This window comes from Chiloscyllium punctatum, chromosome 9, assembly GCF_047496795.1.
Source record: "Chiloscyllium punctatum isolate Juve2018m chromosome 9, sChiPun1.3, whole genome shotgun sequence".
Classification (NCBI taxonomy): domain Eukaryota; kingdom Metazoa; phylum Chordata; class Chondrichthyes; order Orectolobiformes; family Hemiscylliidae; genus Chiloscyllium; species Chiloscyllium punctatum.
Genome location: NC_092747.1, coordinates 54,672,607 through 54,696,877, shown reverse-complemented (window position 1 = coordinate 54,696,877; position 24,271 = coordinate 54,672,607). Strand labels below are relative to the sequence as shown.

At 40.5% G+C, this 24,271-nt stretch overlaps 1 protein-coding gene across 1 annotated transcript in view; it reads left to right on the top strand.

Moving 5' to 3' along the window:
* The window catches only part of LOC140481691 (high-affinity choline transporter 1-like), a 92,555-nt gene that overhangs the window by 23,364 nt on the left and 44,920 nt on the right, over window positions 1-24,271 (top strand). Inside the window, exon 3 of the mRNA XM_072578266.1 lies at window positions 5,692-5,847. Within this exon, the coding sequence (XP_072434367.1) occupies window positions 5,692-5,847 (156 nt within the window). The remainder of the gene's footprint in view (window positions 1-5,691; window positions 5,848-24,271) is intronic.

Genomic DNA, 24,271 nt, shown 5'->3' with positions numbered 1-24,271 from the left:
TTTGGACTATGTGTCAAATTTTAGAGAACAATTAAATAGAGCTGGAGAGTTGGCTAGACTGCAGTTAAAAGTATCACAGCATACAATGAAACAGGAAGTGGATACAAAGTCACAAATTCACAATTTTGCAATTCGAGATAAGGTATTGGTGTTACTTTCAGTGACAGGTGAGCCGACAAAAACAAGGTTTAGTGGACCGTTTCAAATTGAGAAGAAATTGAGTGAGGTGAACTATTTGATAAGGACTCCAGGCAGGAAGAAATCTCACGGAGCATGTCAAGTAAATATGCTCAAAAAGTATTTTGTTAGGGAAGAAAAGCAAGACGAGATGGTGTTAATGACTACAGCACAGGAGGGAGAACCACATTTGGAGGATTCTCAATTGAACATTCCTCACATCAAATTGGACAATGAGGAAGTTGTCAAAAATTGGGATAAATTATTGAGTTACCTTCCACAAAGAAATCGCAATGACCTAGAAGAGTTATTACTATCACATGGAGAGATATGCGGAAATAAACTGGGAAGTACTAACCTAATTATGCATGATGTAGAGATAGGAGATGCTGTTCCAAATAAGCAACATCCTTATCGGCATAACCCTCTAACGTTAGCACAGGTTCAGAAAGAGATAGAGATCATGCTCCTAGATGGCATAATCGAAGTGAGTTACAGTGACTAGAGCTCACCCATAGTCATGGTGCCAAAGCCAGATGGTACTCAACGGTTATGTGTGGGCTATTGCAAAATCAACGCCGTTACAAAGTTTAATGCATATCCAATTCTATGGTTGGAGGTCTGTTTTGAAATGTGGGACAAGAAACTTACATTTCTGAGTTGGACTTTCTCAGAGGCTACTGGCAAGTACCTCTGTCAGAGAGAGCAAAGACAATTTCGGCTTTTGTAACGGCAAATGGGTTATATCAGTTCAAAGTCATGCCATTTGGTCTGAAGAACGCTCCAGCCACATTTCAGAGACTGACTAATAAGGTTATTGCTGGATTACCCAATTGTGTGGTGTATATTGATGACCTGGTGATTTTTGTCACTCATGGAAGGAATATTTACAGCTTTTATTGGATTTGTTCAATTGACTTCGGAAGGCAGGCTTGGTGGTAAACACTGCTACAAGTGAATTTGATAAAGCGCAAGTCACCTTCCTTGGCCATGTTATTGGATATGGACAAATGGCCCCATAGGATGTGAAAACAAAAGTAATTGGGGAATTTCCCACACTTGGCGTAAAAAGCAGTACTATGGTTTGTGGGGTTGAATGGATTTTACTGGAAACTTGTGCCGAACTTTAGCAGTGTGGCTGCTCCACTCACTGAATTGTTATAAAAGGGCAAGAGGTTTCAGTGGACAGTGGACTGTCAAAAGGCATTTGACAACCTAAAAACTGTTAACAACTGCCCCAGTATTAGCCGCACCGGATTACAAGAAGCCATTCAAGGTGGCTATCGATGCCAGTGAGGTGGGTTTTGGTGCGGTGGTCCTGCAGGAGGATGACAAGGGAATAGAAAGACCCACTGGGTGTTTTTCCAGGAAGTTGATAGTTTATCAACAGAAATATTCAATGGTGGAGAAAGAGACTTTTAGCTTGGCGTTGGTCTTCCAACATTTCAGTGTTTATATTACCAGCAATGCATCTGAGACAATTGTATACACTGATCACAACTTATTGATATTTGTGGAAACATTTAAGGACAAAAATGCCAGACTGTTTAGATGCAGCTTGTTGTTGCAGCCATTCAATTTGACAATTATACATGTGACAGGTCGCGAAACCATGTTTGCTAATGCATTATCAAAACTCAAATGAGATAAGGAGGCATTCGGTGGTGAGTATATCGCGGCCTGAATTTTCATTTGGTTGTACACGTTTGCATGTTTATAGTTAGTATAGTGTATATGTGTGTTTAGACTACCAACTGGGTTTTGCTGGGTTACAAATGAGGCCATCTTTTGGTATTGATAGTTCATTTCAATTAAGGGGGGAGGTGTCGCAAAGCTAGTCCTTTTGTTTTATCTAAAAGCTGTTCCTTGGCTCAAGGATACTCTGTCCTTGATTTTTTTTTTCAGAAGGGTAATAAACTGGGCTGGGCTCCGATCAGATGGGGTTTGGTTCAGAGGTGAAAAGGATTTCGAGAGGCCTTTTGTATATACGTAAACAGATGAGACTTCAGGCCAAAGTGGACATGTTTTAGAAGTGACTTGTATAATGGAAAGGGAGTGGTCAGCTCTCGAGCTGAGTGGTTTAGTTCAGTCTTGAACTGGTGAGGAGTTCAGCAGTGAGCTGTGTGGAAACTCTCTCTTGTTTCTACCCTTCAACTTCAACCTTTAAGCATGTATTCCATTTATGCTGGGTTTTAAAGAGTTTCTTCATTGGGACTGTTGTATATGTTCAGAACAGCATAATTAAGTCTAGTTTGGATAGACTGAGTTCTGTAGGGGTTCTTTATTCTGTTCTTGGTGTTTCATTGTGTAATTTTGTGAATAAATTGTTGTCTGTTTTAAAATGTAGTCGTCAACCTTGCTATCTTACTCTGCTTAATTTTCACTATACACTTACTGAAACAAATTCCAAATTTATGGGGTCTAGGCTGCCTGCTTAAGACTGTTTTGAGTGGTCTGGCTGAGTTCATAACAAAAGTGTTCAGCTGTAATGTGACAGGTCAAACTATTCAACATTAAGCAAACTACAATTTAGTAAAACACTGCAGTTAAAATACAACCAAAAAAAGAGGAATTTAGAATAATAACTTAATTGGAAACTTAACTGAATGGTAGATTCAAAAACTATTACTAATTAATTGTTCCTGTATAATGATATATCAAAAATACATTGCTTGGCTAAAAGGAAAATCAGACACAAATTCTCACATGCAGTTCTCCAATCCAGGAGGAAAAAATATCAAGAGAAAATTCAGACAAAGTAGCAGGCAAGAGACATTCATTGAAGATCCCAACTCTTTTGAGACCCCAATAGCTTCTGCCTAAAGTTAAATCTAAAAAAGAAACTAGAAAGCCTGGTCTGTGAGGGCTGGCCACACCTGTGCTGCTTCCATTGTTCCAACTTTAGAAACAAATCCTCAGGGCCAAACAAGTGGATTTCGGTAGCCAGCTTGGCATCTCAGCCTTACAACGTCTTTTCAAAATAACCAGGACAACATAACCTCTTGAAAGCCACAGCATTGTCACAATTTGTACAAATTACACTTCATCTGCCACTCCTCAACGCATTCCCCCAGTTAATTAAAGTCTTGTTGTACTCTGAGATAATCTTCTTCAGTGTCCACTATGTCATCAATTTTGGTGTTATTCGCAAACTTACTAAACATACCTCCTATATTCACATCCAAATCGTTCATATAAATGACAAAAAGCAGTGGACCCAATATCAATCCTTTTGGTACACTGCTGGTCACAGGCCTCCAGTCTGAAAAGCAACCCCTATCTTCTACCTTCAAACCATTTCTTTTGCATAAAAGCAAACTATTCATTTTTTTTTGTTTGTTTAATAAAGGCAGGTTGGAATGGTTGTTTGGTAGTGCTTTTTGTTTCAGCAACCTAGCCAGTGGACACTGTGATGACCCATTATAGAGGGAAAGTAAACCATGGCAGTGCTGAAAGAGGAGCTGGCACCATAGTATGGTTAGTTAATCATGGACTCATGGACAGTCCAGCTAGAAAGAGGGCAGATGTTTGCACAATCCCAGTCATAACGTGGTACTGTACGCAGAGATGGCATTACTTCATTTTATTCTGAAAATAGTATAAGATAACCGATACCATCGTGACTTGGAAATATATCCCCATTCTTTTGTTATGATTGGATTAAAATCCTGGGGGTGGGGGATTCCTTCCTAACAGCACTATATACAGACACTTCATGAACTGCAGCTGATCAGAAGATAACTCACCATCATTTCCTCTGGCTAGATATGATTCCCACATCACACGAACAAATAAAGAAAAGTTTTTAGTAAAATTGTATCCATTTCATAATACTCCTCAATGACACATAATAAATTATGCCACAATACCCTTTTAATAGCTATTGTTACTTTATTAGCTTGGTGACCACCATATTCTGAAATTAATCAGCACACAGCTTGCAATGTGAGTACTTACCCTTTACATTTGATTTGCATTATAGATTACTGCAAGTTCTCCCTTTTGTTTCAGTTAGGTAAAAAGCAAAAATCAGTTGTAGTTTAATCTTCCTTTGCTTTTCACTGTTAGAAGGTTGGCCAGGTTAGCTGCCAGTTCAACCTACTAATTCATTCTTAGGTGTCATGCCCTGGCATCTAACCTCAACTGGTCATGCTCCAACAAACATTGTTAATGTTTACTAGAACATAAGGGTGAAAAAACTTAACTATCTCAAGAATATATTGAGATTGAAAAGCAGTCCTGAGACTAATGTTTCAATTAGACTTGATTGGCATTCCCAAAATAGATGTGTTCTGTAAATTTAATCTCTTGTAATAAAATTTAAGACAGCAGTATTTTAATATAAATTCTATGATTTATGTTATGTCAGTCAAATATCTTAAAATATGATCCTTGTTCTCCAACATATTACATTGGCAGTACGTTTGTTCTTTTCCAGCAGCATGACCTTTAGATGCTATAAAACATTTCTGATATTCTAAGGTTATATTTTAATGCCCTTTTTAAAAAATGAGACATATAGAAATGAATACTGTTACTGAGTAAAACAACAATACAGTATGTCATGCTTTTATATGAAACAGTTAATTTTAAGTATGAGTTTTTATGTAAGGTATTATACCATCACATGACAATTTAAAGCATCATATACTAAATTTCAATTTAAATCTTTTCTAATTGTTATAGACATTGGATAAAATTTGCCATCCTCCCTCACTTGCTACATAAAACATTCCAAACTCAAAGAAGAATCATTTCTGTTTTATGTAGGAAATTTCAGCTAATCAGTCCTGACAGAGCCACAGAACATTGTTTTATTTTTCAGTATGGCTGCAGTGTCACATCATAAGATCCTTAGATATAGAACACAAATAGTCCATTCAGCTCATCTAACCTGATCCACCATTCAACATGACTGACCTGACAATGACATTCACTCAATACTTCTGCCGGCTCCCTGTTGCCTGTGACTCTCTTGTTCATTAAAATCTGTCCAACTTTGATATGAATACATTCAATGACCTAACCCATACTGTTCTCTGTGTAAGAGAATGCCAAGGACTAATAACTTCCTCATCAACTACTAAATGTGAGACTGTTTATCTTTTAGATTCTGCCCCATAATTCTAGATTTTCTCATGACAGAAAATATCTTCTCAGTATATACCCTACTGAGCTTTTTCAGAAACTTAAGTTTCAATAAGATCACCTCACATTGTCCCATTTTATACTCCATTTTATACCTTTTCGCAAATTCATTGAATTTATCTCTAATCCACTTGCAAAATCTTTGTCTCCTCCCACAATTTTTTTTCTCCTACTTTGCTTTCCTTGGATTAGATCCAAGTGTCAGCAGCATGACCAGTTGTATCGTACCATAGCTAATGCAATATTTTATTTATTTCATAGCAGTTTACATCTCAAATATATTTACACTATAGTATTGCCAATAATTGCCAATTTAAATAAAGGAATGGTATATAACAAATTGGTTCTTTAATAACATTTTTACAGGCGGTTTGTTTTTCGCTAAAACAATGCGTTCAAGAAGGTATGTGACTATGTTGGACCCCTTTCAGGAAACCTATGGTGGAAGGATAGGTGGCCTGATGTTCATCCCTGCTGTCATGGGAGAGCTCTTTTGGTCAGCATCTGTTCTGTCTGCTCTTGGTGAGAAAATATGGCATTAATTCTAAAACTTTTCTTAATTATATGCTGTAAGTAATGAAGATATAGTTCTAAAGAAGGCTGTTTGTTTAGTTTTGAAACAGATAGCAGAATACTGCAGCCCATGTTGATGAGATTCTACTCCTTGAGTTCAGACTCAACATTTACAATATAATTATCTTGGGGTAAAAATTCTGCAACATGAAAACTGGACACTGATTTATGTCCCTGATCCTCTTATTCGTATTCCTAGCAAGCACAACCAACCTAAACACTCTCAACAGTTCAGAGCTGGTATGTCTCCTTTGAGGAGAGGTGGTTAACAGTAGATTTGATATGTGTTCAAAGTTGTGAGCAATTTCTGATAAGAAGCAACTGCTTCCAATCGAAGAAACCTCAAGACAAGTTTAAGATGATTCAGAAGAATCAGAGGTGACCTTTCTTGCACTATCATTTAGATTCAGGATGGGCTTCCAAAAAGTGTGGTGGATGCTGACTAGATAATAAAAGAGAATTGTTGTGGTTCTGTTCGCCGAGCTGGGAATTTGTGTTGTAGACGTTTCATCCCCTGTCTAGATGACATCTCCAGTGTTTTGGAGCCTCCTGTGAAGCGCTTCTGTGATGTTTCCTCCGGCACTTATAGTCATTTGTATCTGCCGTTTTCGGTTGTCAGTTCCAGTTGTTCGCTGCAGTGGCCAGTATATTGGGTCCAGGTCGATATGTTTATTGATTGAACATGTGGATGAGTGCCATTCCTCTAGGAATTCCCTGGCTGTTCTCTGTTTGGCTTGTCCTATAATAATAGTGTTGTCCCAGTCGAACTCATGTTGCTTGTCATTTGCGTGTGTGGCTACTAAGGATAGCTGGTCGTGTCGTTTTGTGGCTAGTTGGTGTTCATGGATACGGATCGTTAGCTGTCTTCCTGTTTGTCCTATGTAGTGTTTTGTGCAGTCCTTGCATGGGATTTTGTACACCACATTGGTTTTGCTCATGCTGGGTATCGGGTCCTTCGTCCTGCTGAATTGTTGTCTGAGAGTGGCTGTTGGTTTGTGTGCTGTTATGAGTCCTAGTGGTCGTAGTAGTCTGGCTGTCAGTTCAGAAATGTTCTTGATGTATGGTAGTGTGGCTAGTCCTTTGGGTTGTGGCATGTCCTCATTCCGTTGTCTTTCCCTTCGGCATCTGTTGATGAAATTGCGTGGGTATCTGTTTTTGGCGAATATGTTGTATTGGTGTTCTTCTTCCTCTTTTTGCAGTTCTGGTGCACTGCAGTGTGTTGTGGCCCTTTTGAACAGTGTCTTGATGCAACTTCTTTTGTGTGTGTTGGGGTGGTTGCTTTCGTAGTTCAGGACTTGGTCTGTGTGTGTGGCTTTCCTGTATACCTTTGTGGTGAATTCTCCATTCGGTGTTCTCTGTGCCATCACGTCTAGGAATGGGAGTTGGTTGTCCTTTTCTTCCTCTCTAGTGAATTGGATTCCTGTGAGGGTGGCGTTGATGATCCGGTGTGTGTTCTCTATTTCTGTGTTTTAAATGAGTACAAAGGTGGGATCTACATATCTGACCCAGAATTTGGGTTGAACTTGCGGTAAGACTGTTTGTTCTAACCTTTGCATTGCTGCTTCTGCTATGAGTCCAGAGATGGGTGTGCCATTGATTTGTTCATATATTTGGTTGTTGAATGTGAAGTGTGTTGTGAGGCACAGGTCCAGTAGTTTGAGTATGCCGTCTTTGTTGTTAGGTTCCCGGTCTTGTTGTCTGTTCTGTCTGTCCAGCAGGTTGGCTATTGTTTCTCTGGCTAGGGTTTTGTTGATAGAGGTGAAAAGTGCCGTTACATCAAATGAGACCATAGTTTCTTCCTTGTCTATGTGTATATTTCTGATGATGCCCAAGAATTCCTGTGTTGACTGTATAGAGTGTCTGGATCCACTGATCAGGTGTTTCAGTTTCTGCTGTAGTTCTTTAGCCAGTTTGCGTGATGGTGTCCCTGGTAGTGATACTACGCGTCTGAGTGGGATGTCTGGTTTGTGCACTTTCGGTAGTCCATAGAATCTGGGGGTGTTGTTGCTTTCAGGTTTCATTCTCTGTAGGTCAAGCCTGGTTATCTGTCCATTTTTTTATAGGTTCCTCAGTGTGTTGTTTATCCTATTGGTGAGCTGTGGGGTGGGGTCAAACTCCCTCTTTTGGTAGGTGTTGGTATCTGCAAGTAGTTGTTGCGCTTTTTGGATGTACTCTGCTTTGTCCAGGATGACCGTCATTCTGCCTTTGCTGGTAGTATGATTATATTCTTATCATTTCTTAGTGCTTTTATGATGTTGAGGTTATGTATTTGTCTTTTCCTTGTTATCAGGGGTACGATACTAAAAGAAAAAATGGCCAAACTAACACACAACAGAGAGGACACCACAACACACTCGTGGGTTAGAAACCTCTCCCACAGACAGCTCACAGACATGGAAAGAACAATACTGGCCAAGGGACTCAACTACAACCACAGGGACGCCAAGACAGCAGACTTCCTAGCAGCACTAGAATGAACACTCAGAAACAATGGACTGACAGAAGAGACACAACAAATAGTGAGACAAAGTATCGTATCCCTGATAACAAGGAAAAGACAAATACACAACCTCAACGCCAAGGAGAGGGAAGCACTAAAATCACTAAGAAACGAAAAGAACATAATCATACTACCAGCAGACAAAGGCAGAATGACGGTCATCCTGGACAAAGCAGAGTACATCCAAAAAGCGCAACAACTACTTGCAGATACCAACACCTACCAAAAGAGGGAGTTTGACCCCACTCCATAGCTCACCAATAGGATAAACAACACACTGAGGAACCTATAAAAAAATGGACAGATAACCAGGCTTGACCTACAGAGAATGAAACCTGAAAGCAACAACACCCCCAGATTCTATGGACTACCGAAAGTGCACAAACCAGACATCCCACTCAGACGCATAGTATCACTACCAGGGACACCATCACACAAACTGGCTAAAGAACTACAGCAGAAACTGAAACACCTGATCAGTGGATCCAGACACTCTATACAGTCAACACAGGAATTCTTGGGTATCATCAGATATATACACATAGACAAGGAAGAAACTATGGTCTCATTTGATGTAATGGCACTGTTCACCTCTATCAACAAAACCCTAGCCAGAGAAACAATAGTCAACCTGCTGGACAGACAGAACAGACAACAAGACTGGGAACCTATCAACAAAGACAGCATACTCAAACTACTGGACCTGTGCCTCACAACACACTTCACATTCAACAACCAAATATATGAACAAATCAATGGCACACCCATCTCTGGACTCATAGCAGAAGCAGCAATGCAAAGGTTAGAACAAACAGTCTTACCACAAGTTCAACCCAAACTCTGGGTCAGATATGTAGATGACACCTTTTGTAATCATTTAAAACACAGAAATAGAGAACACACCAGATCATCAATGCCACCCTCACAGGAATCCAATTCACTAGAGAGGAAGAAAAGGACAACCAACTCCCATTCCTAGATGTGATGGTACAGAGAACACCTAATGGAGAATTCACCACAAAGGTATACAGGAAAGCCACACACACAGACCAAGTCCTAAACTACGAAAGCAACCACCCAACACACACAAAAGAAGTTGCATCAAGACACTGTTCATAAGGGCCACAACACACTGCAGTGCACCAGAACTGCAAACAGAGGAAGAAGAGCACCTATACAATGTATTCGCCAAAAACGGATACCCACGCAATTTCATCAACAGATGCTGAAGGGAAAGACAACAGAATGAGGACATGCCACAACCCAAAGGACTAGCCACACTATCATAAATCAAAAACGTTTCTGAACTGATAGCCAGACTACTGCGACCACTAGGACTCATAACAGCACACAAACCAACAGCCACTCTCAGACAACAATTCAGCAGAACGAAGGACCCAATACCCAGCATGAGCAAAACCAATGTAGTGTATAAAATCCCATGCAAAGACTGCACAAAACACTACATAGGACAAACAGGAAGACAGCTAACGATCCGCATCCATGAACACCAACTAGCCACAAAACGACACGACCAGCTATCCTTAGTAGCCACACACGCAAATGACAAGCAACATGAGTTCGACTGGGACAACACTATTATTATAGGACAAGCCAAACAGTGAACAGCCAGGGAATTCCTAGAGGAATGGCACTCATCCACATATTCAATCAATAATCACACCGACCTGGACCCAATATACTGACCACTGCAGCGAACAGCTGGAACTGACAACCGGAAGCGGCAGATACAAATCACTATAAATAACGGAGGAAACATCACTGAAGCGCTTCACAGGAGGCTCCCAAACACTGAGGATGTCACCTAGACAGGGGACAAAACGTCTGCAACACAAATTCCCAGCTCGGCGAACAGAACCACAACAACGAACACCCGAACTACAAATCTTCTCTCAAACTTAAAAGAGAATTGGATAAATACCTGAAGGGAAATAAACAAAATAAAAAGCTATCGGGAATAAAATAGGGAACTAGGATTACCAAAGAGATAGAATAGGCCCGGTCAACGAAGTACCACCCATTTGAATGATAGCATCTCTGACAGTGGAACAATGGAATCTCATATTCTAAGTATATCAAATTATATATGCTTAATTCCTGGAGAGGGATTTAAATCTTCCACTTTCTGATTGAAGTGGTGAGAGTGTGACCAACTGATCCTTGCATAGGGGAATGAACCAATTTGGTATGACATGGAATCTTTCACCAACACTTTTACAACCAACAGACATGAAGCACAGTATTTTCATCAATTCTAACAGCAGAATCTTTTTTAAACTTATAAGTGAGGTGAATGGAAATCTATTGTTGAAAAGAATTGAGGTGATGTGATAATTCATGAAGTAATAAATAGGTGCCAATAAACTTATAAATTAGTATATTATAGGAGAAAACAAAGACTGTGGAATCAACATGTTGAGATTCTACCAAAAATAGATAGTATAGAAAAAGTGTGACATTTGAATTTGTAGGAGAAAAATCTATGGATGTTATGTTTACAGCTTAGATAAAGAGGGGATGAAAACCCAGAAAAGAGGAAAAGAAGTCTTTGAATTAAACAACAGGACAATTTCTAGGGGATTCAATACCACCCGACAAAGGAAAGCCTTCGTTGTGAGGACTGTTCTCTCGTTAGAGAGAGACAACTGATGGTGGTTTAGCCTGAGGGTCACCATGCCACAGGTGAGGGGAGAAGTTGAGAATGATGGACCTTGATGCTAGTTCAGCTAGTACAAGATGCGAACCCTTGTCACTCTACAATGCAAACCAGCAGATCAACTAACTGAGGTAACTGACCCCTGACCACTGGTGTTTACCACCAGTACTTTATTTCCAGTAGGCACTAAAATGGTGGAAGGTGTCATCAAAATCGCTTTCAAGTCAAGTTGTTTCAGCATTAACTGGGCCACAGATGCTCAATTTGGATTCCGATTGGGACAGTTGGCACTTGACTTCAGAAACACTGAAATGAATTCCACAGGGGTAGTGACAGCAATTGTTCTTGACATTGAGGCATCAGGGATCCCTAGAAAAGTGAAGACAATGGGAACTGGGGGCGATATCTACGTGGTTGGTCATACCTAGAACAAACAAAGGTGGGTGTGGTTGTAGGAAGACAATTATTTCAGCCGCTAGACATTTCAACAGGAGATCCTCAGGTAATGTCCTAGTTCTGATTGTGTCATTAATGACCTTCCCTTTATCATAAAGTCAGAAGTGGAGGTCTTCACTGATGAAGCTGTGTTCAGCAACATCTGTGACTCCTCAGATACTGAAGCAGTCCATATCCCAATGCAGCAAGACCTAGATAATATTCAGTCTTTGGCTGATAAATGTCATGGATATTTGTGCTCCACAAGTGCCAGGCAATGATGGTTTCTAATTAGAGGGTATCTAACCAGCTCCCTTGACATTCAATGCCCTATCATTACTGAATGCCTCCCATCAATATCCACATAAATACATACTGCAAAGGCAGACCAGAGGCTCGAGATTCTTCAACCATCCACACTGCCTGTCCACCAACTACAAGTCACGTGACAGGAGAAAGCTGGAGTACTCTCTATTTGCCCAAATGGGAGAGCAGCTTCAACAACATTCTCCTGAAGCTTCACATCCAGTACAAAATGGAACATTTGTTAGGAACACCATCCACATGTTAAAAATCCCTCCATCAATACAAATGCACAGTGGCAGAGGAATATACAATCTACAACTACTGCAACTATTCATTGGAGTCCTTTCAACAGCACCTTGCAAATCTGCAACTTCTGGCAGCTAGAAGGATAAGGGCAGCATGGGAACACCACAACCTGCAAGTTGTCTCCAAGCCACACATTATCCTGACTTGGAACTATATCACTGCTCCTTCACTTTCAATAGGTCAAAATCCTAAAACCCATATCCTCACAACACAACTGTACGAGATGGACAGTAGTGCTTCAAGCACTTGGGTCATCAACTTCTCAAAGGTATTTAGTGAGGGGAAACCACTGATAGCAAAGCTTATGTCTCATGAAAGATTTTTTTTTGCTATAGTCAGCTCCACACCCATGTGATAGTTGCTCAATGGAGGTTGAAGTTGTGATTTGGTTTGCGGGCAGTGGCAGGTTTCTGTCTGGACAGCTCTGTTAAAGTGCAGATGTCTTATATGATGTTCCACACTGAGGATCAGGTCGGGAAATGCTCCATGAGCATTCTATAGAGGTAACTCCTCCTCCTGAGAGATGTGCTCTACCATCCTGCTTATTTCCTAAGTTATGCTGTATTCCAAGTGGAATGCTTACCATTGCACATAGCATCTGGGAGCAATTAGTTTTTTGCAGGAGCCTTGAAGTCAGCAAACGTTCTTTTATCATCTGCTTCATCACTTATTCGAAATCTTTATCTCTTAAAATAACTGTAGAAAACACCAACCCCTTGTAGAATCATACCAAAAGCAAGGCAAAATCAACTGGCAACTCATCTGCATTGGCTACTTGTCCTCTTAAATGGTGTATGTTACGGGGTGCAGAAGTGGGCAGTGGCCTGGGTGAGTGGGATGGTTTTCTCTGTTTCTGAACAAATATTGAGTGTGTGAGGTTAACTGGAAGTATATTGGGATGATGAGCTCCAAAGTGATGATATCAAGCCAGCAATGCACACTGACGGCATTTTTTTATATAGATACTGTTATTGAAAATTTAACATGTTTTTACAAGTTTACAAAGAAAACTAAAAAAAAACTATAAACATTGACATACGGTTAAATCTTAAATAAATGATAACCAAAATCTATCAAACAAGAAAACAGAAATACCAAGAGAAAAAAAGACAAAACTCAACTAACTACTCGTCTAACTTACAACTAACCAGTGTATCATTAAAATTCTTACATTATTCAAGAGAAAAAAACCCAACGGATAACGCATAAATTGAGCAGTGCTCAGAATGTGTTAACATCAGATCACGACAAAACCCGTATTTATCTAAAACATCCCGAGCATAGAGCATATAAAATTCACAAAAATAAGAGCTCTTTAGTACATTCAGATCAATATAATAAAAAAACTATTTCTAAACAGTAAAAAAATGTATAAAATGTATTTAAACAGACATCTTCCCCCTTATTCCCAGGGGGCATCACTTCCTTTCCGAAAAACCCATCATAACCTCTCCCAACCAGTGTCCCACCCTTGACCCAGGCACCCCACGATAGGATAAAGAAAATTCAAATATACTACTGAACTAAAACTAACAGTGAGTATCCTATCCCCCACCCCCACCCACACCAACACCTCGATATATTTCGTAATGTTAATACCTTATATGAACATATATGAATATAAAATTACAGTCTCAGTAAATAATAATTAAATATATTAATACAAAATAACAGGGGAAAACAACCCCGCTCCCAAGGACAAAGATAAAATAAGATAAGGTAGCCACCTTCCCCCCATCTACATTAACTAGACCCCCTGGCCTATATATTGTATATAAAAAGGGGGGAAAGAAAATCGCTAAGTAAAGGATGAATAAATAAACCCTTCTTCCCACCCTCCCGGAGATACTATTAAACAAAAAGGAAAAAAAAGAGGGGGTAAACTGGGGTCCGAGTAGGGCAAAACAACATCGATTATAATTTGCCTAAGAGAATCCAAAAGTTCCCTGGCCTTCTCCGCTGATCCGATGTTATACACGGATCCTTCATAGCCAGGTAGCACAAGGAGTATTGAATGTTTAAATCCCTTAAACGCTTCTTCTCTTCATCAAATGCCTTCCTCTTTCGGACCAAAGCTGGGGAAAAGTTCTGAAATAACATAATCTTGGATCCTTTATAAGTCATGGCTTGGGGATCTTTCCCAAGATTTCTGGAGACTTCCAAGAGCATTTGCCTCACCTTATAGGCTCTGCAGCCAGAACAGGACTGGGCGGGGGCGCTGGTTCGAGCCGGGCCCACATATTGCGACCCGGTAGGCCCATTCCACCCTTACCTGGCGTGATCCAGCCTCCAGATTCAATAACTGCGGAAGCCACTAATCAAGGAACCTGGTAAGCTGGCCTTCTTCTTCCCATTCGGGAAGGCCCAGCAAACAAATATTTTTTTGACGACCTCGATTCTTGAGGTCATCAATGTGATTCTCTAAGGTCCAGACTCGCTGCTCAAGAGTCCAGACCCGATCCACGGCTGATTCTGCCATCGCGGCCTTTAGCTGTGCCCCTCCGACTCGGCATTCAATTTCTTCGATGTCTCGGCCGTGCTTTTGTAGCGCGGCCGAGAATGAATTCCATCGACTTCGGGACTCTTCAATGAAAGCATTGATCTTCACATCGAGTTTAGAGATTATTTCCACGAGGCTCGCCACCGTAGGTAAGTCCCCCGGGGCGGCTGTGGACGCCTCTGCTGCAGCTGGGGAGGGTGGGGGAGGGGCTCCTGCCTGCTGAGAACTGCGGGCTCCTTTCCCCCTAGTCATTTTTACAGGAGACTGAACTGTTTAAATTTAGTACTAAACCACTAATTACATTAAGTAAAAACTATTTTTAATTGATTTGGTTAGTGTGGTGGAGGAGGGAGGCCCACTTTGCCTAGGTCTTGGGAAGAGCACTATAGACTCAGACTTGCTGAGTCGCCGCCATCTTGGATCTCCCCACTGATGACATCTTGATCTGTCCACTCTGCAGACTTTCAGTGGATATTCACTGCACATGCGCTAACTTCCTTACCAACACAATGTCTGGAACATTTTAACTCACAAGTATGTATGTACATTTTGGATGCTTTTTTGGAGCTTTAAAGGTGCTTGAAACTGTGAAAAATCACCTCTAATTATGTCAATTTCTCACCCAGTAATATGTTCTTGATGAACTGAAGTGCATGGATAACTTCCCTGTGGTAAATAGAGACCATAATGGCAATTTGGTCATTGCATTGCAAGATGAGTTTAGATTACATAAATTGAAGGAAAATGGCGAAAACGTTTAGAGACACGATTTTTGAATTTAATAATTATAATAATAAATAATCAAGATGCAGTTTTTCGTAAACAGCTGATCAGATTGAATTGGCTATCTTGATGCTTATAATTGTGGTAGAAACAGAAATATTGAGGAAGGTTCTTCACCAAACATAAGAGATAAGAAAAGTAAGATTTGCATTCAGGTTATCCCAAAGTGCTTTTTAAATAAATGCAGTATTTTTAAGAGTTGTAATGCAGAAAATGACAGTTTTCTTTTTTGGCTAAGGGAAAATCTGATGAAACAGGAATATAAAGGGAAATTCAGTTAAGATGAACATGAAATTCAAGAGACAAGGATTGGATCAAAAATTGGTCCTGGAGCAGAAAGTAAAGGATAATCGTTAATTGGTGATTCTTGACTGGAAGACTGTTTCCTGTGTCACAAGTTTCAGTGCTGGATCCATTTTTTTTTTGGTTTATGTAGAAATTATTTAGGCTTCAGAGTAGGAGAGCTGATTAAGAAATTTTCAGAAGGTGCAGTTGATTATGCAGAACAAAGTAGTAGACTAATCAAATAAGCAAAAAAAGCGACAAACGGAGTTCACTTTGTACAAAAGGGAGATAATGCTTTTGAGAAGGGGAAATTAGACAATGTTTTACATAATAAGTGGTGGAAGAAGTATAAAGGACCATTATAATGAGAAGCAATATAGATATCAAGGGCACAGTAGACTAGATGCCCTGGAAGCATATTGAAAAGGAACATGGAGAGAGTACATGAAAAAAATTGATGGTTAAAATAAATGAAATGCCAAAGTTATTGTATAAGTACATTACATTTCATGAGTAGAGTTTAAGCAAGAAGGTAACCAGGGAAAGAGTAGGGCTTATTAGGGGCTTAAGTGGCAAACTGTGGGTGGATATGGAAGACACAGATGGGGTTTTAACGAAGTGCTCTACACTTCTATCCATGTTAAATGGAGTTATTTAAGCCAGGGAAGAGGGCTATGATATACTTGAACAAATTTACAATTGAGAGGGATGGGGTTTTAATGGTTTTAGGAGAAAGTACAGCCTGCAAATACTGGAGATCAGAGTCGAGAGTGTGCTGCGGGAAAAGCACAGCACGTCAGGCAGCATTCAAGGAGCAGAAGAATCGACGTTTTGGGCAAGAGCCCTTCATCAGGAATGAGGCTTGTAGGCCGGGGGTGCTAAGAGATAAATGGGAAGGTGGTGGGGCTGGGAGAAGGGTAGCTGGGAGTGCAATGGGTAGATGGAGATAGGGGTAATGGTGATAGGTCAGAGAGCAGGGTGGAGCGAATAGATAGGAAGGAAAGTGGACAGGTGGGACAGGTCATGAGAGTTGTGTAAAGTTGGAAGGTTGGATCTGAGATAAGGTGGTGGGAGGAGAAATGAGGAAACTGGTGAAATCCATATTGATGCCGTGTGCTTGGAGGGTCCCAAGCCGGAAGATGATGCATTCTTCCTCCAGGCATCGGGTGATTAGGGAGTAGCGATGGAGGAGGCCCAGCACCTGCACGTCCCCTTTGTGGAGTGGGAGGGGGAGTTGAAGTGTTTGACCACGGGGCGGTGGGGTTGGTTGGTGTGGGTGTCCCAGAGATGTACTCTGAAGTGCTTTAGTGCGCATAAAATTGGATATGTCCCCAGACCCATATGAAATGTATTGCAGGCTGCTCTGGGAGATATGGGAGGAGATTTCAGGGAATCAGATATTAATTTTTACATCTTCACTTGATACAGGAAAGGTAGAAGGATTAGTGAACAGCTGAGGAGACATTTTTTATCAATAAAAGAGTCATTTTGTACTTGAGAATGCACCTGATGTGTTGTAACCTACAAGTAAATTGCTAGAAAGTAAGGTCAGGCAAGATTGATATTTTCAGCTGTGACAGACTTAACAAATTAAATGGTTTGCTGCTCCACTGGAAACATCTACAGTTTTATGCTTCTATTGTTGTAAGAAAAATGGAAATAAGGCCACCAGTGAAACATGAAAATAAAATTTGAGGTTTTTCATTGAAGTCCTTTTTATAATTCTGATGTATTGTACTAGGTTTACACTTGTTAAACATGGAATAAATTAGCTGATTCTTAATTCAGATTGTTTGTCTGAAAAGCCAGCTACAATAGACAAAACTTTACAGAAAAACTGCCAGTTTTTGAATCATGGCACAACACCAATTCAATGTGTAAAATTTAGAGCCACTAGAAATAGCTACAATGATGTCAATTCATTAAAGAAGAAGAGCAGACAAATGGAGCTCAAAAGAATATCAGTAAGGATTAATTGATGACCATTTATATTGATGGTTATCTAGGGAGCTAATTGATAATAATTGCCTTTTACAGTGTAACTTGGAGCGACACATTGTCTACCACAATGATATAAGAGATGGTCAGCAATGTCTGTCGCTCAGGGAGTAGACAGAGTGTGAACAAAAACAAAAATTGTACCAAGTTAATTTAATTTCACAGCTTGACAAGAATGTGGAGAGGTTGACTGAAAGACTTCATTTTCATTTTGAATGTGAGTGGACTGGGCATTAGTACTAGCCTGATCAGTAGAAGGAAAAGAAAGCTATTCCTAATGGTACATATTCAAGTTGCCAAGAACAAAGATGTAATTAAATGTAAAGTTAATAATTCACAAGGAAGATGCAATGAAAAAGGTCATCCCTGCTCATTCATTCCGTAAAACCTTTGAGGCCCATCAAATGATCCACTTGTTTCTTAAATGTTTCATGGATGCTTGCTTCCACTGTTCTACCCAGAAGTCCATTCCACATGTTGATCAGGATCTTTGTGAAAAGAATTTCCCGATGTTAGTACTGTTCTTTTCTTTCCAAGTGTGAATGTATGCTCCATCTCTTACTGACAAGGTTTAATTTGAAGTTGTGTTGTAGTTTTACCTACATTGTACTAAAGTATATAAGGTGAGGCCATCTGTTTTATTCCATTCATGGATGATCACCCAAATTTTCCTCACAAAATCTGGGCATTTAAAGAATCCATTGGAAAACAGAGTGCAACTAAAGTGATTAAAGGCATCGGGATGATGTGCTTTAAAAATAGAGGGGTAGCATATAAAAGCTAGAAAGTTTGATAAAACATTCTTATACACTGATTCTGACTCAACTTGACATATTGAGCCCAAATCTGAACTTTGCATTTTTGGAATTATGGGATAGCTTAAGAAGGTGCAGAAGAGGTTTACCAGAATGTTCCAGGGATGACCTAAGGGACAACTTTTTCATGCAGAGGTTGATGCATGGATGGAATGAGCTGCCAGAGGAAGTGGTGGAGTCCGGTGCAATTGCAGCATTTAAAAGGCAGCTGGTCAAGTATGAACAGGAAGGGTGAAGAGGCATATGGGCCAAGTGCTGGAAAATGGGATTAGATTGGGTTGAGATATCTGTTCAGCATGGACATGTTGGACCAAAGGGTCTGTTTCCATCCTGTACATCTCTATGACTCTATGACTGCATGACAGGCTTACACTGAGAATAAATTAAAGAAGCGAGGCTTATAGAAGCAAAAGTTGAGAGAGAATATATTAGTGTTCAACATCATGAAGAAGCTAAAGAGGTTAAAGGGAAACAAACTGGTCCTATTGGTGAAAGAGCTGAAAAACAATACACTGATTTAAAATGATTAGCAAAAAGACTTATAATTATAGATTTAACAGGATTAATAATTTTAGATTTTGATTGAACATTTTGGCGGTTTGACAACTCTTCCTGATCTGGTGATTGCATACCCATCTGGAGAGGTATGTGTTATTCTTAGCTGTTAATGGCTGACAACTTGGTGATCTTGCTCTAGTTGCTATCACTCAGCAAAAGCATCATTGAGTTGAATTGAATTGAATTGAATTGAATTTATTGTCATTTGTACCAAGGCACAGTGAAAAGCTTTGTCTTGCGAGCAATACAGGCAGATCACATAGTTAAGTAGCATAGATAAGTAAATAATAGGTAAACAGGGGCAAAAACAAAATTACAGGTACAGGCAATTGTTAAGAGTTTGTGAGTCCATTCAGTATTCTAACAACAGTAGGGTAGAAACTGTCTCGAAACTGGCTGGTGCGTGTGTTCAGGCTTCTATACCTTCTCCCCGATGGTAGAGGTTGTAGAAAAACATTGCCAGAGTGGGATGGATCTTTGAGAATGCTGGCAGCCTTTCCTTGACAGCGGACCTGGTAAATGGATTCTATAGATGGGAGGTTGGCCTTTGTGATTGTCCAGGCTGAGTTCACCACTCTCTGTAACCATCTCCAATCTTGAATGGTACAGTTGCCATACCAGATACGTCTAGTCAGAATGCTCTTGATGGCGCACCTATAAACATTGGCAAGGGTATTCTCCATCATGCCAAATTTCCTCAGCTGCCTGAGGAAGAGATGTTGTTGGGCCTTTGTAATCATGCATCCCGATGAAAAGTCCAAGAAAGCTGGTTGTGGATGACCATTCCCAGGAGATTGACAGTCTGTTCTGTTAATGCGTAGGAGGGCATGAGTAACATCTCACCGAAAGTCAATAATGAGTTTCTTGGTTTGCTGACTTTGTGAGCTAGGTTGTTCTCAGTGCACCATTGTTCCAGGTCTTCAATCTTCTGTCTGTAGTCTGTTTCATTGCCATCTGAGATTCGACCGACTATGGTGGTGTCATCAGCGAACTTGTAAATGGCACTTGTCTGGTATTTGGCGACGCAGTCATGGGTATACAGTGAGTACAGTAGGGGGCTGAGTGCGCACCCCTGGGGGCTCCACTGTTGCATATTAGTGAGGATGAAATATTATCTCCAACCTTCACTGATTATAGCCTGTGGGTCAGGAAACCGAGGAACCAGTGGTGTTCTATTCCTGTCTCTCCCTGTTGGATGGTCAATCTGTCAAACACTAGCCTGAACTGTCTTCTGTTCCTTCACAGTGTAGCACCATGCTCAGTAACAACTTCATAAAACTCTAGGCTGCTTGTGGATCTTAGAAACTTTTGTTGGTATCTTGGTATTTCTTATTGTATTTCTCTCTCTCTCTGTTGGCTACATAGTTGTGGTAGTTCTCAGCATGCTCACAGCTGGTATCACACTTTCATTCTATGAAAAGGAGGCTGTTTCATTCTGAGCACTGTGGGTGGAGTTTGAATCTTATGAATAGTTCCAATACTGAGACCTGTATACATTGGTAGTCTTGTCATTGCTGAACTATTGATATCTGCCAAGTGGAAGATTTCAGCAATCCAGTCTGCATGTGTATATTAGTAATGGGTTGTGCCACTGCATGAAGTGAGATTTGGATACTCCCTGGGATGGTCTTCTGTAGGTTCCTTGAAAAGGCACCACTTTTTGGGTATGTGTCTTTTTGGATGCATCGTGGTGATACTTTGGTATGAATGTCGATATCAATTTTGGCTTTTAGCATGTTTTAACCTGTTTCTTGGGGACATATGATGTCAAAGGATCAAAAAGCTTCTGCTCAACTTATGCTGCCTGCATGGTGTGTGAAGTTGGTAACATGAGAGACCTGGTCATCTTCCAAGAGTTTTTGGTTTGTTAGTTGCTTATTTATATGTTGCATGCATTTGACAAAATTCCCTATTGCAGCATCATGTCCTGAGCCACTCTGTTGGATTCCTGGTTCTTGTATCAGGGTCTGGTTTGGCTTTTGAAATCAAAATTCCTGCTCAGTGAATTTTGGTGCACATCAAATCATAGAATTCTACAGTGTGGAAATAGGCCAATTGGCCCATTGAGCCCACATTGACCCTCGAAGGAGAATGCTACCCAGACCTACTCCGTGTAAGCCTGAATTTCCTATGGCTAATCCATCCAACCTGCACATCCCTGGACACTATGGGCAATTTAGCATGGCCAATCCACCTACTCTTGTACATCTATGGACAGTGGGAGGAAACTGGAGCACCCAGAGGAAACCCACATTCAAATGTGCAAACTCCCTATAGTCACCTGAGGCTGGAATTGAATCCGGTCCCTGGCACTGTGAAGCAGCAGTGCTAATCACTGAGCCACCATGGCACTATGCTTTGCACATATGTAAATATTCCGGGCAATTTTGGGTAGGTGCAACAGATCCTACTGTTTTGGTAGCTGCAGCAACGTTGTTGGCTTCTCCCAAAGCAAGTAAATGATGTTGGCCTGATACTATGGCTTCATGCTGGCCTCCAGCTTTGAGATGAAGTCAATCGTGTAGCCCTTTTTCTCGCTCAGATCTTTCCTGAGAATATTGAACAGAGTAGGGGTAGTATCAATTCAACTTGCCCTTCTATGTGTTGTTCTTCAGAAAAATCATACTTACGTCCTTTCCTATGGTTTCTGGGAATAAAGTTATCAATAGACTCTCAGAGTTTCTGTCTGTATGAAATCAGTTGGACTCTATTAATCTGAATTTTGATTCACGTCTTGAGTTGATCCTTAAGTTCCTCCTCAGACCTTCTCTGGATCTTTTTCTATTCTGTGAAGCACCCTCATGTCAATTGCAGGTAATATTTTAAGACATCTCTTGTTGGATCATTTTTAGCATGTGAAGTAGTGTTGCATGTGTTCATAAATAGCTGTACTTTGATAAAGTGCCTTTCTATCCTTCAGCTATTCAATTGAGCACACTGCCATTCAAGGCTTGGAGGTGTATAGTGGGCAGTTCACAGCTCCCTTGCTGCACATTGGCCTGACAAGAGAAACTGCACAAAGAGATGTCACTCATGTTAAAAGCATAGCATTTCAGGACAATGCAGCAGTCTATGTGACCTCACAAACATTAAATACTGAAAAGTGATGGAAGGAGGAAAAGGAGGTGCTTCAGGATTGTTCCCAGTCTGTGGCCTTTCATGAGGCTGTTCACTCAGAAATCTGACTGAAGCTTTCAAAAACAAATTAATCTTAATGCATGCGTGTTCATTCCCTGTCTCACTGAATACTGCTTTCCCTCTAATGGTGAGTAGAGCTATAAAGTTTAGATGATCTATATGGACTTCAGTAAGGCATTCAACAAGGTTCCTTATGGGAGACTGGTTAGCAAGGTTACAGGGAGAACTAGCCATTTGGATACAGAACTGGCTTGAAGGTACAAGACAGAGGGTAGTAGTGGAGGGTTGCTTTTTGGACTGGAGGCCTGTGATCAGTGGTGTGCCACAAGGATCGGTACTGTGTCCACTGCTTTTCATCATTTCTTTAAATGATTTGGATGTGAACATAGGCGGTATAGTTAATAAGTTTGCAGATTACACCAAAATTGGACATATAGTGGACAGCAAAGAAGGTTACCTCAGAGTACAATGGGATCTTGATCAGATGGGCCAGTGGTCTGAGAAGTGGCAGACTGAGTTTAATTTAGATAAATGTGAAGTGCTGCATTTTGGAAAAGCAAGTCAGAGCAGGACTTATATACTTAATGGTAAGGTCCTGGGGAGTGTTGCTGAACAAAGCGATCTTGGAGCACAGGTTCATAGTTCCTTGAAAGTAGAGTCACAGGTAGATAGGATAGTGAAAAGGATGTTTGGTATGCTGTCCTTTATTGGACAGAGCATTGAGTGTAGGAGTTAGGAGGTCAGGTTGCAGCTGTACTGTACATTGCTTAGGCCACTTTTGGAATATTGCATGGAATTCTGGTCTCCTTTCTATCGGAAAGATGTTGTGAAACTTGAAAGGATTCAGAAAAAAGTAACAAGGGTGTTGCCAGGGTTAGAGGATTTGAGCTATAGGGAGAGGCTGAAAAGTCTGGGGTTATTTTCCCTGGAGCATCGGAGGCTGACGGGTGACCTTTAAAGGGGTTTATAAAATCATGAGGAGCATGGATAGGATGAACAGACAAAGTCTTTTCCCTGGGGTGGCGGAGTCCAGAACTAGAGGGCATAGGTTTAGGGTGAGAGGGGAACCAGGTTTGGGAGAAGATTTGTAGCTCGGGTGCTCGTTGTTGTGGTTCTGTTCACCGAGCTGGGAATTTGTCTTGCAGAGTCCAGAGATCGGTGAGCCCATGGGTGTTCCGTTGATTTGTTCGTATATCTGGTTGTTAAATGTGAAGTGTGTTGTGAGGCACAAGTCCAGTAGTTTAAGTATGCCGTCTTTGTTGGTAGGTTCAACGTCCTGTTGTCTGTTATGTCTGTCCAGTAGGTTAGCTATTGTTTCTCTGGCTAGGGTTTTGTCGATAGAAAAGGAAAGATATAAAGAGACCTCAGGGGCAACTGTTTCACACAGAGGGTGGTGCAGGTATGGAATGAGCTGCCAGAGGAAGTGGTGGAGGCTGGTACAATTACAACATTTAAAAAGCATCTGGATGGGTATATGAATAGGAAGGGTTTAGAGGGATATGGGCCAAGTGCTGACAAATGTGACGAGATTAGGTTAGGATATCTGGTTCACATAGATGAATTGGACCAAAGGGCCTGTTTCCATGCTGTGCATCTCTATGACTCTACTAAAACGATACTTCACATAAATTCACAAGGATAAGAAAACAATTTATTGAGCAACAGAAGGGTTCAAGGACTGCCAAACATAAACAGGTCCATGTGTAATTTTGACTGACCAGGTGACGCTTGCCATATAACCAACGGAAAATTAAGTAATGGAAACAAATCCTGACCTCAGAGAAGTGAGGTTTTTTTAATAGATATTTTTATTGAAAATTTAACATTTTTACAAGTTTACAAATAAATAAAAACCCCAAGTATAAACATTGATATACAATTAAATCTTAAATAAATAATAATCAAAATTTATCAAACAATAAAAAAGATACCAAGAGAAAAGAAAACTCAACTAACTACTAATCTAACCTACAATTAACCAGAGTGTATACTTAAGTCTCTTACATTATTCAAAGAACAGAAAACAAAACCGATGGATAACACAGAAATTGAGTAGTGAGATACATGCTTGG